The sequence below is a fragment of the Agelaius tricolor genome, unplaced genomic scaffold (assembly GCF_023055355.1).
Source record: "Agelaius tricolor isolate 1412-34295 unplaced genomic scaffold, bAgeTri1.0.p SCAF_3, whole genome shotgun sequence".
NCBI classification, from domain to species: Eukaryota; Metazoa; Chordata; class Aves; order Passeriformes; family Icteridae; genus Agelaius; species Agelaius tricolor.
This window is the reverse complement of record NW_027269263.1, coordinates 40396583-40414066: the sequence shown is the minus strand read 5'-3', so window position 1 is coordinate 40414066 and position 17484 is coordinate 40396583. Positions and strand designations below refer to the sequence as shown.

The 17484-nt window shown below is 39.7% G+C and overlaps 1 protein-coding gene across 2 annotated transcripts in view; it reads right to left on the bottom strand.

The window, feature by feature from the left end:
- Window positions 1–15846: 15846 nt before the first annotated feature.
- The window catches only part of NELL2 (neural EGFL like 2), a 134344-nt gene continuing 132706 nt past the window's right edge, over window positions 15847–17484 (bottom strand). For both annotated transcript variants that reach the window (XM_071423566.1, XM_071423565.1), the window contains exon 20: window positions 15847–16657. In XM_071423566.1, coding sequence (XP_071279667.1) covers window positions 16607–16657 — 51 coding nt within the window. In that variant the 3' untranslated portion in view covers window positions 15847–16606. The remainder of the gene's footprint in view (window positions 16658–17484) is intronic.

Sequence of the window (17484 nt, the reverse complement as noted above, 5' to 3'; positions counted from 1 at the left end):
CATCTCCTGGGAATTTGAAGCACAATCAGAGCATGCAATCATCCAGAAAAGGAGGAAACATTGCTTTTATGTCATGGTTTATTTTCCTTTCTTAACTCTGATTTCTACCTTGAAGTTAGACTGGCTAAAAATGTACAAAAGTTGTTTCTTTGCACTTTGTGATATCTTTGACAAAATGATCTTTAAATTTCATTTCCAGAAGAACGATACAGTTTATGTTTAAGAGAAGTAAGCTTCAAAAAGCATAGTAGGGAACATTATATTCTCTTTGCTTGTGTTGAGGTATGGTGTCATTGATTTTGAGCTTTCAACTGATATCAGACAAAAAAGAGCCTTTCTTCTGAATCAGCTGCACTTCAGAAGTTGTAATTGGAAAGAAAATGGATCCATACCTCACTATATTTAATTCCTCAAACCTAAGCCTGAATCCCATAACTTTCTCTCAGTCATTTAAGAATCTTTATGCAGTCCCACTGTGTTTCATAGTTTTGTGCAGCCATCAGAGAAGACTGTGACATTGTTTGCTCCTGGCTTCATTCTCTGAGAGTCACAGGAGCATTGCTTTGGGTTTGAGCTTCCTGATCTCACTTTAAAATTTTGGACCTACAAACTCAGTGGGAAGTGAAGGGTAATACCTGTGATCTTACAGAGTTGCACTGCAATACAGCACACAATGCAGGGCTGTGTTGACACGGCCCTGGAGTGACCAGGCCTAGCCCAGGGGGGCTGTTGTCACTCTGGGCCTGGACATGGGCTGTCATCCCCAGACATCTCCAGGCCCAAGGGGACTGGATGTGGCAAAGCAGAGGGAAGAACCAGACTGGGGTTCTAGTTTCATCACAGAACAGGGACTGGTGGCGTTTTAAGAGGATTAATGTAAAAGTATTGCACAGGTCTGGTTTGTATTCTGCTGCTCTCCACCAGTCTGTGAAGGGTCTGAATTTGCACACAAATTCCCTTTGTGAGTTGAGCTGCCTCTCTAGCTCTCCTGAGGGTGACATGTGGAAAATGGAGTACCTGCATTTGAATTTTAAATTTCTTGTATTACATGGGAATTACCATTAGTATTACTATACTGATAGTGCTTTAGATTCACTAAATGCCAGCACTGACTTTCTTGAAGCCAGCTTTACAACCATCTCATATGCAGTGACATAACTGTGAAGAAACTGTTGTGGAGAACTTTGCGTGCACTCAGCCATTGTTAATAGAGAGAGAAAATAATTCCATGGGGTTTTATTTTGACAAGCAGTGTCTCTGTAGAAAAAATAATGTGTAATAAGCACTGTGTGTAGGATCGCCAGCCAGAGTTAAATGGATAATTCTTATTTGATATTCACATACAGTGCATAATTCACTTGGCAATCCCAAGGTCTGTTTATCTTTTAATACTCTCATTTGGATGTGATTATGAGATATTGTGCATAAAAGTAAAAAAAACAATGCTTTCACTAGAAATGTTTTAGATTTAGTCAATGCATTTCAAAATAGAACTTTTTTCATCTGTCTTCTAAGTTTGAAAATACTCTTTATATTAGTATTAGTATTGTCCCAAGTTGTGGTATAAAAAAATTACCCTTTATGTCAATGTGTACCATGACATCCACAGAGCAGAAAAACAAACTTTTCCTACTGCCAGTTGGTTCTAAACCAACTTGTTTGCAACAGATATAAAGAGCTGTGCCACACAGCCATGCAGGGAAACTAATTTCATCAGCAGGCATGGCAGTGTGCTTGCCAGCATTTTGTAAGCCAAAATCTCCTGACAGCTTTTTTTGGAAGGATCAGCATAAGTCAGGCTGACCGTAAATTCAGAACACTTCCTTTACTATGTGGCTGATCTCAACATTTAGTGAGCACATGCAATAGTAACCACTTTAAGGATTTATAGCTGTACTTGGTAAGTGAGGAGGTATAAGATATACTGCCGAGCCAGCAAGACTGCAAAGTTCTACTGTGATAGATCTTACTGAGAGGAAGTACTGCAAAGCTGTCAATAGCTGCTTGTAAACAGTAGGGCTCAAAATAGGGAAAACGTGTTTTTTCCCCTGTCAGAATGGCACAAAGGCTTGGCTGAAGCCCTTGCCTGGCCTATCCATCTGGCTGATGTGAGAAATGAGATATCGATTTTTCTGATACCATACGATTAGAAACTAAGAGGAGCCACAAGGCTAGCAAACAACACACAGTTTATTACACTCTCAATGAGATGTTGGAAAACTTTTACAACACGTATCTTTTTATTTACTAAATAAAACTTGGTTCACATTATTAACAAAAGAAATGTAGAACACACACCTCTAGATTTGCTTCTGGTGAGAATTGATATAGTTAGGAACTGGCTTGCTGCAGCCTCCCATGCTACAGAGGATTTGTTCCTGAAAGGAAATAATTCCTTTTTTAAAAATCAGCTGTAAGTTTGAAATGTTTTAGAATCACTCCATTAGATTAGAAACACATTTGCTGCTCATTTCAAGGAAATGTGTGCAGCCAAACCCATTCTGCATCCTTGAAACTCTCAATCTAAGCACCCAGAATGATCTCTTATCTAGAAAATAGTGAACAAGAGGAAATCAGAGTGGAAAATATGATTTATTATATATTATATTATATTATAATATTATATTATATTATATTATATTATATTATATTATATTATATTATAATATATAATGAAATCACAGGGTAAAGTCAAAAGTATCTGTAGGTACTTACAAGAAATTAAAATCTCAATATACAAGAACATTAGATACTTCATTCTTTCTACTCAAAGTCACTTAGCTATAAGAATCAAAACATAGTAGTTTGAAGATCCAGAAAGAACAGTGGGAATGAGAACAACATGCTCCTGGAATCAGTAGCAAGTTTGCATTATTTTATCTCTGCTAGAGAGGCATGGTAGCTCAAAACTTTCTTAATAAGCCAAAAAGTCCCAGAGGGCTGCAGTTTCCCATAGGAAAAACATATTTTAATCATAGACCATATCTTTTAATGATAGTCCAGCACACACGTCCTAAGCATCTGTTCTACTGACTGCCATTACTTTAAATAGCCACGGCATCAGTCTGTCTGCATCTAAATGAGCAAGGGGATAAACAGGCCTTTTTCAGTTTCCCAAAGTGTTGCCAGTGAGAAGGACAAAGGCCCAGCAGGATGGCCCCAGTGAAAGGCACAGATCCCCACAGCAGGCAGGCAGGCAGGGAGCCGCTCTGCTCAGAGCACCCTGGAGAACACCATGTCCCTCCTGACAAAAAATTTTTCTAGTTGTTTTGGAGCAAGCCAGTTCAAAAGAAGGAGTTGAATATTCCTCAATATTTCCCAAAAAAGACCAGCCGTAAATGCAAAGTGATCCTGACCATGCAATCATATGGGAGGAGATAAAATATGAAAAAAACAAGTCCAGCAATTTGCATGAAAACAACCCTCACAATGAAACAAGCCTCATCATCTGTACATGTATCTAATTTGAAGAAAACATATGAGACATGGAGTCCAACCTTGACTAGCACTAAGCTGAGAACATGGAGTGGGTGAAACTCCCTTTGTGCCCTTTGTTTTTGTTCAGGGTTCTGTACCCCATCCTGGGGCATATGCTAGCTAGCCAGGGGCTGTGGGTATCCCCTGGGCACAGCATGCACATCCCCTGTAACAAGGTCAAAATTTCCACCATCCCTTCAAACCCTTCCCGTGCAGGTCTCCTGTAGGTTCAAATTGGGTCTGAGCTCCATGAAGGCATGTGGGGACTGCCTGTGCCCATGTCACCCTGGGAATGCCTACTCAACTCATCAGTGGTTTGCAGACAGGCATTGGGGAGGAGGTTCTTCTTAGCTGGACTGTACAGTTGGGGCTTTTTTCTTTGTAAGTGGATCCTTCCAAAGCCAATGAGACTGAGGGCTCTCCCTAAGACAGAATAGATCTGCTGCATTTTTTATCTGGAATACTGTGTCCAAAACACTGTGTCCCTACTTTGATGAATAGCCCTTCTACTCTATTTTGCTGTTCAGGAGAGAAGAGCTGTTTAGCTACAACCTGTTCTGTCCTGGAGAGCTTCACAGGACCTGACACTTGCTTCCTTCTATGGAAACATGTTCATTCTTCTTTAAAAATTCATTATATCTATGAAAGGTTCATAAGAATTTCTTCTCTGGTTCATTTTCAGTGGCATTCTTTGGCATTACAGAGTTTATTACAACTGACTTCTGATGAGAGGATTTTGATCCAGAATCCCATATGGCTTATAGCCATATAAGATCCAACTGTAAGTCCCTCTGAGCCAAGAGTCATCTGGTGGGCTCTTGGCTAGGGGAGGATAGGGAGTGTGGGGTTACATGACAACAGCTGCACGCACACTCCCAAAGAGCACCACAGCTCGGGAAACACCAGTACCTCCCTGGCCAACTCATCCTGGTATCACAGGCCCATGCAGGGCTATACCTGCAGACCCAAGAGCACAATGCCTGAGTGCCAGGGGTGAGCCAGCACGGGGCACAGTGAGGGTGTGCTGCCAGTGCTTGACCCTGACCAGCACCAAGATGGAACAGCTGTTAATGGAGCCACCTGGTCTAGGGGCCAAGGGGAATGGCTCTGGGAGTGGGGCATATGGTGAATTCATGGTCTGAAGGCATGGCAGGTTCCCCACCCCGGGGCCACCAGACTCAGCACTCTCTAACAGGAATGGTTTACTCCAACCCTTGCTTTTGAGAAATTGTCACAGCCATCTTGCGAACATACACATCAGGTCAGATGTATATACTGACAAGATGCTTGTTTTGACTCCCATCAAGGCTTCAGAAGGAGCTAGATGCTCAGCTGTCTAGCATATCTAGTCTGACAAGTTAAAGCCACCCTATTTGCTTGGGAGAATGCATGTGTTCGTGTGTGTCTCAGCTGTACTTCCAAATGGAATATCAAGAAGTATATCAGGACGGTACAGTTTCAAATGACCACTTCAAACAGTGTAAAGAAAGCCAGATGCTTTATGTTCCCCATGACTTGCTGTCCAGCAAAGGCATTCTAGGAGAACTTCTCTCTATTTTTCAGTCTGGTGTTGTCCATTTTGAATTAGTTGCTATACCTTTTTTTTCCCCTTTTAGCTTCCAGATTCAAGCCTAGAAGTGTATTTGTTCAAAGTGGTTATCATAAATAATTGAATTACACTAAGAAGTGGAAGTTTTCTTTGGCTGATTTGTACAGTTGGGAGAGCAAAGTGGTTGTGACCTTCTGGCTCTATCTTTGACAAGCATATAATTGGAAGGCAAGAGGGAAGCTCAAAAGCATGCTACGACATGGAAAATGAGCCACTTTTGCTTATGAAGATAAGATATTGTTCTTCTAAATGGCTTCTCATTTATGCAATGCACAGTCTCTTTTAACAGCTCTGTTGATTTTTCCAGATATTCTTCAGTGGCTGGTTGGGTTAGGTATGGCTTGGTTTTAGTGGTCAGAGAACCTGAAAGCAATGCAAGACAAATGAGTGAAAACATTGTGCACACAGTTCCAGGAACCTCAGCAGATAAACCTCAGGAACACAGAAAAACAAGAGCAGGGAAAGGAAAAGGAGGAGGAAAAATGTCCCAGATGAATTATTGTGGTTTTTTTCTGTCCCACTAATGGTCCTCAAAGAAAGGTGAAAAGTCCTTCACATAGAAGTGAAGGGAATGACTTCCTTTGTTTTTTAATCATGAAGCAGAATTGGCTCCCTTATTGGTCACTTGAAATGCCTGTGAGCTCATGTCCTCTGCAGTTCATTCACTGGCTTTAAATCTTTCATGTCAATGTAAATAACTTGTGATCACAAAGAGAGGATCAGGTTCCTTACCACCTAAACATGGGAGGGACTTTAGAAAAAACACCATGATGCCATTGATTCTGCTCATCTGCACTGCCCTAGTGCTTTCAAATGGTTTATTATTTATGGAGACAATTTTAGGCCTAGTGTAAAATACATTGTTCTTCTTGAAAAACCAAACCATACTATATTAAGCATGAATTTTATAGAATTTTTTATATCGTTAGCTCTTGATGCATACTCGGAAATGCACTTTGCAACAGTCCTTGTAGTCTCAGTGTCAATTTTTTATTAATGCTTTTCCTGTAATTCTGCATTTGTCTCTAATGTAGGTTGGGAGTAAACTGAAAGCTCTCCAGTGACTAATACGGCATTTTTGAAGTTTCATGGATGTTAACAAAAGACTGTGCAGTCCAGTGAATGAAGGCTACTCAGTAATTTATAAATGACACTAAGATTATATCCCATGTATATATTTTTAAACTAAAAATTATTTACTAAAAGGCTGTGACTGTAAAACAGTATTTTTAAAAGAATTTAGCAGTCCATGAATGAAAACGGCAAGTGCATGATCAGCTATTTGATTTGATTCTGCTATTTGATTTTCTCTAAATCTGTGTGCATTGGCAGTGCTGAAAAATTCTTGACACTGGGCCCTTGGTCTGTGGAATTCAGCTTGCTGTCTTCTCAGAGGCATTCACTAAAGGGCATTTGAAAGTCCCAGGTGCAGGGCTTGGGGGTGCACACTGATGGAAGGTCCTCTCATCCACCACATGTCTTGCAGCAATTGGACATCCAGGAATGCAAGTGTTTTGGGCAAAAAGGAGACTGAGCTCAGTTCTAGGCTATGGCACTTAGCTGGGAGGAGAGACGGCTTTTTTTTTTTTTTTTTTTTTTTTTTTTTTTTTTTTTTTAATCAGATTAAAAAGAAGCATTGGAAAAAGGAAAAGATGGGAATGGAACCAGAAATGTGCAGGAGGTTATGGCTGGGCACTTACTTCCTGGGCAAGTGAAGAAGGAAACAGAGAAGGGTCTTGCACTCCAGTCTGCTCCATCCCAGAAGAGCACTGAGAAATGCAACTGCAACACAGCTCAGCTGCATACAGCTCCTTTTTAGGTGAGTGATTCTAGATCTTCTCAAGGAGCCCTTGAAATCAAACATTCACCTGATTCATTACTGCCATTTCAGAGACTGCTCTCTGAAAATTTACAGTGCTGAAGCAAATATTTCAGAAAAAAATTCTCTATTTCTATTCATTTCTTCAGGCTAAAAATTTTCTGATATATACCTTACAAATTCAGGTAGTGATAAATAGAGTTCTTTAAAGACAGGCTTTGGTTTGACAAATTATGTCATTGTCCCATATCAATAACATTGCCGGTTCTAACAACACACATTATCCAGTGAGCTTATATATCTATTTTCTTTAAATACATTGAAAAAATGTTTGCTGCTTTAATGGGGTACATATGTATAATTATAGCATAGGCCTTGTAGGAAAGAATATAGATTTGAGGAACTACTACTGCACTGTAGAGATAAAGGTACACATGATTAAGAAGAAAAAATTATATTCAGAGTTCAAAAGAAGTTTTGCCCCAGAATAAATGTAAATTACTTTTCTGCTGTTTCATGGTTTGGGGTTTCTTTCTGGGTTTGAAGTTATTATTCTGACCATACAGGAGGGAAAGTATATGCAGCCATACAAATAAGATCAAAAATTTTGTCCATTTGAACTTTGGCCTATCAACTAAAAAGGATGTGAATTAACTGAGGCTGTGTAACTAAGCAGAGCTAGGAAATGTCAGCTATGTTAATGAGCAAGCAGACATTTATCAGGCAACCACTGTGAAAGTAATCTTGCTAAGCCATTGAAGATAAACCAACAGGTTGCATCTGTAATTAGGGATACCAAGGCACACAACTTGATGTGGACCCATGCTTTTCCCAGCCATGGTGTTTCAGTCACATGTCTGCAAGTCTTTCTTGTTTTTTCTGTCTGTAATTTTTTGCATTGCTGCTCCTAACTGTGCACTCTTTAAAAAGCTGCCCCATATCAAATGGATCCTTTTTTTAGGACACTTCAAGAGACACAGACAGGGCCTTCCTGATGTTGCCACCCAAGTTTCCTCTCAGAAACCAGAATACATTAAAGATACATTTGACTTATTTTCTTTTTGCCTCAGTCAAACAAAATAGGTCAAATTTATTTCTCATTGTCATAAGTTTCACATTTTTATATATTTATAGCTTCTTTGAACTTCATCCTGATGGAGAAAGTGATGGAAGAGAACATCTGCACTATGCTGGATATGATATGTAAGTGCTCCAACCATACTAAAAACAATGGGCTGGCGACACTCTTTCATTTAGCATGTGAATAAATATTTCAGGGCCTGGCTCTGTGAGAGACTGAATGTCTTCCACCAGAGGACTGCACATGATCCCCAGCGTTTCAAAAGACAGTGTAAATCTAACCCACTCTGGGGGAGGTACCTGGATGCTCCCACATACACCTGAACATACATTAACCTGTTGAACCCCATGTTTTATGGGACCCCATGACCAAGAAGACCAGAGAGAACCAACAGGACACCTTCTGGATCCATGGGTTGTGATACCTTTCTACTTAATCTGTTTCTCTGTCACTCTTTTTCTCTACACCCCCTGCTTTTTTTCATATTTCTTTCTATCTCTGTCTCACATTTATTATTAAATAAAATCCTTGCTATAGACTTCAGCATATGGTCAGTTTGCACCTTAATTCAGGGGGCACATTCCTGGGAGATCCTTCCTTTCTTATTAGAGAGGTATCTCTCTAATAAACAAAATAATCAGACCTTAACACAGGTCCTTATAGGAGGGAAAATCTCCAAAGGCTTCTCTGGGTCTTGGATCAACTTCCTGAAGTCTGTTGGTGTCTCCTTGCCAGAGCTCATTGGTTCTCAAGACAGCAAGCTACCAGTTGTCAGCATCTGTGGCAGCTCTCCTTCTGCTGCCAGGTCTCCATGGCAGGAGGCTCCTGTCAGAACCAGGTGCTTTTGACCCAAACCAGCACAAAGGATGTGGCCACACAGCCAGAAGCAGTGCCCACCTCCTGAGGACCTTGAGCCACAGCAGTGCAGCTTCATGTGCTCGCCCAGCCCCACTGCAGAGGAGTCAGCTGTACCTGAGCAAAGAAGGGGACAGCAGCATCCCTCAACTGCTCTTCCACCATCCCCTGACCATGTTCAGCTGCCTTTCATCAGTTGTGCAGCATGTCTAAAGCTCAGCACCAGGAGTTGTTCAGTCAAAGACACTTTTTTACCCTGAGGAAGTTTTTTAACCACTGACCAGTATCTGCACTATTCAGTCAGTGCCATCTCAGGATTTTCTGGTGTAGACCAGTATACAGTACTCAGCAAAGACACTGTAACTTCACCTCCAGTTTTTCCCTGATCTTACTCTCAAAATCTGGAAAAAATTTATTACCAAATTCACTTGAAACCATTCCATATATTTATTTTTGAACACGAAAAGCATTTTGGTGACAGTGAACTCTCTGCTTCTCTATTTTCTCATAAATGTCCATGTGTCTTATGTTTTGATTCACACCAGGCAGGCAATGGCTGCAGTTGACCTTGTAGTGATTGATTGTTCAGAATCCAGGTTTATACTTATAAAGTAGATTAATGCAAACCTGCCAGAACACAGCTGAAGAACACAATAAAACACAGAAACTATTTCAAATACTAGATCAAACACAGTTTTGCCTTCATTATTATGTGTATTGGGCAAAATTCATCTCTCTATAATATTTACTTTTGCTGACCAGGTGTATATATTTCAGGAATATATTTCATATATGAACCTTAAATTCTAATAGCTAAAAAAATTCAAATTCAACAGCTGAGAAGCTTTATGTGCAAAAGGATATTACCCACAAGAAGTCATTCAAATACATGAAGCATGCAAAAATCCCTTGAAAGATACACAAATGACAAAAAACTTGCTATATAAGAAACAAAAAGATCACTTAAACGGGCCATATAATGTCTGAATATCTATAGCTTTTCTGGGAATTGATGAAGCATTTTAAATTTCAGTATAAGGGGATTAAGAAATTAGACCTATGATTGTGAGGGTGCAAACTGGCCTTCTGAGCTGAAGATTTTGGAAACTGCTTCTGTTAAAAAAAAAAAAAAAGTGGATTCTTGGTTTGCTTTATTCATTCAAAAAGAAAACAAAGTTAATTAGAATTTCAGCAACCACTTACTCAGTTTGATTCAATTTCCAGAGCAATAGAAAACACAGATGAACCTGAAATGTGAAAACTGGGACTAAGGTAAGAACTTGACTCAAATATTTATCCAAATTCATTGGCCTTAATTGTACAGTATATTAGGAATATATGCACAGTGGGAATCCATATATTTGAGTTTTTCTAAAGGGATGGTTAACACTGCCTAAAACCTCTGAACCAACATGAGTGATCTCTAGCCCAAGGAGTGACAAATTCCATGTAAGAAAGTTTGAAAAGGTGGGAGAATGAAACCACCTGTTATGGAAGCCATGCAGAGAGAGGCCAACACTGAAAGTGATCTGCCAGGTACTGACACTGGAGGCCACAGAGGAGATGAGGGTGGGAACAGCACCAGATAATTCCCATTATTGTGACAGGGATGTTAAAAGAAAGTGCTCTTGCTGCTGAGGCTGGAGGCTGCCCAGAGCAAGCAGCCAGTGTCACTCACAGTGCTCAGTGTGGGTTTCTGCTCAGTGGTGGGGGGGGGTCACAGGCTCCATGGGCTGTGCTTCTCTTTCCTTTGAGCGCAACAGCAGCCAAAGAGCCTCTCAAGCTTACCAGGAGAGGAAAGAATAATTTCTTCTTCACCTGCTGTGTTCTTCAAAGGAGCATCAGGGCCCATCAAATGTAGTAATTACCCAATGGAAATTTAAAATTAAAGAAGAGACTGATTTTTAAAAGATCATTGAAGTAATATCAGTGTTATCCCCTCAGCTTGTCACCAGCACTGTCTACAAGGCCAAATTTTAACACCTTCTTCATTAACTGACTTTGACATCTGTAACCACGGTATTTTCTGAAAAATCCCTTCGCCAGGATTTCTTCTCCTGGGAAGCTGAGAGGCCTCAGAAAAGAATGAAAACAATAATTTTCTGGTTGCTTGGGAATGTGGTCTGGAGATCGCTTACCAACAGGTGCATCTTTGATTGGTTCCATGTGAATTGCTTTTAATTAATGACCAATCACCATCAGCTGTGTTGAACTCTGAGGAGTCAGTCACAAGCTTTCATTATCATTCTTTTCAAGCCTGCTGATGAATCCTTTCTCTTTCTTTAGTATAGTTTTAGTATATAATTTCTAATATCATATCATATCATATCATATCATAATAAATAAACATGGAGTCAAATTCTCATCTCTCACCTCATCCTGGGGACCTCACAACACCACAGACATCCATTTGTCACCAGACTGACCCATCTGGGCTGTGGTGTGCACATGTTAGGGTGATATGGGAGCTCTTGGGACAGCACCAATCCCACCCCTGCATCTCTTTGCACTGACAAACCATGTGACTTGCAAAATCCACATACAGCGACCAAAAGGGGAGGCTTTGCCTTGCTTGCAAGGTTGCAAGAGGAATCAGTATGAGCTGGGTCATGCTGGTCACTGCTCATGGAGCACCCAGCTACATATAGCTGATAAAACCAGCAGGATTACACCTTTGGGTAGGGTGGTGGTGGTGCCTACAACTGTCTTGGGCAGGATGCTCCAGCTGTGATACAGTGCCTGCTTCAAAGGGGGCCACGCCCATCCTGCATTGGCCTTTCCAGGCATTTTTTACATTTTTAACAAAGGCACTAAGAAAATAAATAGGAAAATGCTGTGGTTCAGCCAGTCAGATGAAATATTCAAAAGCAGCATCAGCTAAGGAGCTTCTTGTAAAAACTAAGGTAACCATGCATAAGGCTGCATCCCACTTCTTGTTCAGAGTAGCGGTCATTAAAAGAGGACAGGACCAAGTTAACACCAGTGGGATTGGTTTTTTTGCTTTGTTCCCTCTTCCTCTCCATGAAATTTCTTTCCCCACCATGAAATTGCAGTGGGGTCTACTTTGTTGTTCTATTTAGATGGAAGCTTGCTACATATAGTGATGCAATTCTAGTTATTCTGGTTTTCATATATGACTCAGTCCTACAATAAGCCCTTAAATGATTTTATTTTATTTCCAAGCAATACTGCTGATACACATATGACATACTGAGAGTTATATTTGAATGGTAACATGAGATTACTGTGAAAACAATAACTATGCTTCATCTGAAATTTTGAGTTTGGCTATCCTATGGACAAAAATTATGCAATCAATAGATTTTTAAGATTTAAATTGGAAGTTTAACTTGGAAGTTATAGAAACAATCTATGAAGAGATTAGTAGGATATAGAGATGTAGATCTCCTGCTATAGTAAACAATGCCTGTTTGGTATTTTATAGACTATATAATTTCTGACAATAAGAAAATACTTGTTAGTGCAGACCTAGATGAGTAAGTGATTTCAATAGCTGATTTTTTTTTTATTTTTATCATTCTGCATTAGCACCTTACTGTCAAAAAGAAAAGAAAGTGAAATACACTGACATGCTAGTGGCCATTCACAAGGCTGATAAACGGCCACAGAGAGATGGAAAATAGGTTTCAACACCACCTTTTTCTTTTCAAGCCCTCTCTAAAATGCTTCTCCTTACTCAAAACTCCAGTAGTACACTTTGTCTTTTCTCCCAGGACAGAGGTTTGGCCAAATCAACAAGAAGCTTTTAATTTTTAATTGGAAATTAAAATAGCAACAGGCGACATAGCCAGCATTGTGACTTAGTGAATATGACTGTGACTTGGGTAGAAGACACAACTGCAGTGGGCTTTTTACTGGTGCACTGAAGAAGAGACACAGGCCACCCACTCAGGAGATGCCAGAGCTGCTCTAGCCTTCTTACTTGTACTACTCTGAAACATTTTCTTTTTAGAGTTGGCAAAAGCTAGCTAGCGATTTTTAGCTTAAATTATTAACTGCTTTGGGGACAAGCTAAACTGCATTTGCCTGTGAGTAAGTTACATTATTAAAAAATAACTAGCAGAGCCCTACTTTAAAGCTGCTGCTATTTTTATCTGTGAAACCAAGGGAGTTCCCTCCTATTGAGAGGGCATGTGAGCTCAGCACTGCCATTTGCTGCACTTTGGGGAATCTGTGGAGGGGGAGATCCTACTGCATGCACATCCTGCATTGGAAGCCAGCTCAAATGTGGCTCATGAGATTGAGGTGACCCAGGATGAACTTGCTGTAGGCCAGTGGAGCTAATGGTAAGATCCTATGCTGGAAATGAAGGAAGGCACTTTTACAGCCCTCCCTGCACAAACACCCACTTTTAGGCATCCTATAAAAATGCAGTGGGTAGTATTGACCCTAGTAAATTTGTATGTACCAGAAATTTACAGATGCACAGTTAGGTCCCTTTTCAACAGTTTTACAATGCTGCTGAATTTTGTCAACTTGTTTCACCATAGCACTGAATTCAGCATTGTAACTGAAGATATCTCTGCCATTATATCTATAAATCTATTAACTTAGGGCAATTACTCTGCAGAGAGGTGACTATTCCTTTATGGAAGTTATTGAATTTTTGGTACTGCAAACAGTGCATCAATAACGAAAGGCCAGTAAGACAGCACAATGACCCTGCATCATTCAGAATTGTTTTGGGGTTTTTTTATTGACTATATTGTCTAACAGATAATTTAGGCTTAGAAATTAGGCATCAATTTTTCATCATATTTAAATTTACTTTTCAAGGAAAATTAAAAGCACAAGGTACTAATTACTGGCTGGACTGAACAGGAGGGAGATGGGGCTGGGGGGGGGGGGGGGAAGAGGGGGTGAAAAGGAATGAAAATGAGGGTCACCAATATGCCTTCTTGGAGTTTGCTGACCTTTAGAAGAACTCCCAACTGATTAGTAACCTTAAGCATTGATAAATTAGACAATATTCACTGAGCCCATTCTCATTTTTTATTTAGTAGAGACTTCCAGCTTTGTTCAGTAGTATGACTTCTGCTCTTTACATACATGCAACACCGAGTGTCTCTCCAAGGATCAGATTCAAGTTTTTACCTTATGTCTCAGTTTTTGGATTTTTGGCCTATTAGTGTACAGGCCTGTGCTTCACAAACCCACAATAGTAGAAAGATCCTCCAACACTCAGGTCATGGTAAGTGACGATGAAAATGGATGGTGTTTTGTCATCTATACACCATTTCAGTTTTGATTAAAAGCTCGTACTAAACACCAGTATTTATTAGAAAAAAGATTGAGGAAATATTTTGGAGAAACTTTTCCTTAGAGTTCTCATATTTGTCATAGCTCTGAAACCAAAGTCAGAGCATGCACAGAACCAGATTAAAGACAGAGACACCTGCCTCACCTGCAACTTTTCTATTCACTGCCAAAACAGGGATGCTTACAATGTTACTTACAATGTTCTGTGGATATCTACTCTACCAGCTCCAGCAGTTCTCTTCAGAGCTTTGTACAGCTACTCACAGAGTTCAAAGATTCTGCCCTTGAAAAATGTTCATTCTTTAAAAAACCCTCTGATCTTCATGCATTTTCTATGTCTATCTTGTACCTATTCTTGAATTAAATTGAAGTGCAGTTCTCAGAGGGTATACAACTTCTGCTAAACCTTCTCTCAGAAACAGGCAGGCAGCAGCTCATGAAATCCACTGGAGATGTGCCTCAGAGTCTGAGGCAAAAACCTGACCTCCTGACAATTACTAGCAGGCAAGAAAACATTGCAGAGAAAGCATCCTTTTTGGGAGTGAGCTAACTCTCCTCTTTAAAAATAGTGATTGCAGATTGCCAGGAATAGGACAAAACAGAAAAAAACCCCTGTGAATACCTGTTATTTGTTGACTAGACAAGGAAAAGGTTTTATTTGGTCTGGACATCTTCATAACTTTATTTTTTTCAATGTAAAATATCTATTTCAGTATTTTTCCCTCCAATTTTTAGTTTCTTGGACTTGTTTAGACTATTAGCATTTTGTGGCCTAGCATCCCTTGTATCCCATAATCCAAAATCATCCAGGTTCTAGGGAATACCTACTGGATACATGCAATTGCATGACTTTCCTTTGATCTCCTGCAGTACATGAAACTGAAGTAATATCTGTTTGCAGGAAATAATTCTGTTTTGTAAAACCACATACCTGGACCTCCCTTAAACTTCATATCACACAGGAGCAATATTATTGGAAGTTTTGCCTGTCCAGGTTTCATGACCATCTACTGAACTTGTAAGAGAGATGGTGAAGAGCAGCAAGGCACTTTGAAAAGAATATGAGTACTAAAGCAGCATTTAAAGAATGCTGTCATCTTGGGCATCTTCCTCCTCTCCTCTTTTGTCTCCACTGTTTGTGATGCATTCTTTACAAATTCAGCCTTTTCAGTCTGCAATTTGTAAGCATTGCTTTATTCTTTATTTCTCTTTGAGAATAACACAGGTTTGGTCACGTACCCTCCTTTATTTACTGTCCCAACAGAGCAGTAGTGACAAAAGGGTTTGCATTTTGCAGTAATCCTCACGCATTAAGATCCTTCACACAAACAACAAAAACAGCTGCAGAGCTTATGGAAGACAAACCAACCCTTGGCAGCTGGGGAGAGGAGGAATTTGGAGAAGATCCCCTGCAAATCTGAACACATCCAAGTCACACACAAATGGTCTCCACTGACTCTGCCAACACCCCACTGGCACACAGGGGATCTTTAGGAATGTGAATTTGCTATTTAATCCACTGTAATGACAAATTACTTATGTGCATCTTAACAAAGATAAGACATGATAGGCATAAGGCCGTGCTGGGCATAAGCTCCCACACTTACAGGAGCTACACAGGCAACACTTCACCTGTATTGTCCAGATTCCCAGGAATACTGGCAAAGAAGTAACAGCATACATGAAAATGAGGTCCTTGAAAAGGAAAGATGGCACAAACAGAAATTTAAGGTAAGAGAAATATTTATTTAAATTTGCACAATAACGAGCTTATACTGAACAAAGTCAATCAAGAAATAATAGTAAGTGCAGTAAAACAAGGAAATATCGATGACTTTTCCCATCAGAAAACATTAAGAAGCCATGCCTGTGCATCACGGGTTTTCTTTATTTTTTTTTGGATTTTTTCTTGTTTTCTTTTTATTTTTTACAGTAACTTCTATCTTTTTTTTTTCAGCGCACATACTGTACATATCACATCTTAGCTGCTAGGTTCATTATTCCTGAAGGCTTCATCCCTTTACTCAAACATCTGCTAAGTTCTGCAGTAAGCAATCAAACACATTTGTGCAGTTCCAAATATGATTAGGTAAATCTGCTGCATCTGGTCAAGCGTTGGACTCTCAAAGCTTCAGAAGACCCTGTAAGAGCTCCTAGTTGATTTTAGATCTTGACATCATTATGTACAGCATTACAATGTGTCACTTTACACTAACCTAAACATTCTGCACAAGGATGCCAGACAGACAAATAGCCAGAAGATTTGGGCTTAACCTCATACAAAGGTTTACACATCTGAGCTTGTCTTGAGTTCCATAAATTTCACTCTGATTCAGGTAACTGAGTTCATCACATATCTGCACTTCAGATAGACAAAACCAACCTAATTTTAGTTTTAATTTTGAACAATTTTTGGTCTAAAGGTCTATTTCTGTGAAGGAAAATTCTTTATCCAGAAACTGCTTGTGAGAGATAGTTGTTGGTGTCACAGTTCCTGAAGGCACTGTGGATCCACTGAGCAACAGACATGGCCATTCTAAAGGATGGAAAAACAGAAAGAAGAATTGAAACAATTTGCATTTTGTACAAAACAAGTAAATTTAACAAGCTCAGCTGCTTGCAAATACCCATCAGATTTGAACATACAGATTTGTAAAATACAAAAGATGTACAGACTTGGATCAGATTCTCAACATTGTCCTCATGTCCTTATGTTGCCTGAGGGAACAGGCTATTATGATTCCTCTAATTGCTTGGCTTGCTGTGGTCTGTGTCCCAGAGCTACAACACTCAAACTGAAAGAAGCTGGGATCAGTGGAAGGAATGCTCCCCACATAAAGGTATCAGGCATCTGCTCAAATACCTAAAGCTGTTGAACAAGACAAGGCACATGGGAGTTTTATTCATATGAGGCAGAAGAGATTCTGGGTTTTATTTAGCCCTGAATGCTTCAACTTCATGCATCCTGGCTGTAACACCAGCAAACATTAATCCACAAACTTTTTCCAAATAGTCCAGATATTCTTATGAGAATACTAAGGGCAATTAAGGGAACAGATTGCCTATGGACATCATTAAATACTGGAGAAATAATTTCTGCATCTCTACTACTTCTTAAGTCTGATTCTTAAAATGCAGATAAAAATGACTATTATTTATAAATTAGTCCAAATACATTCAATTGACTAAACCAACAGGACTTATTAAAACCAAGGTCTGAATAATTCAAGCATTTTCTTTCACTCCTGTTACAGGAAGTTATAATCCTACTCTCCCCATTCTTTACTTGTGATTAGAATTGTTTTTGTGGCTAAGTCTGCTTTAGCTGATGCCCAGGTTTCTAAATTCTTAAAGGATTTGTGT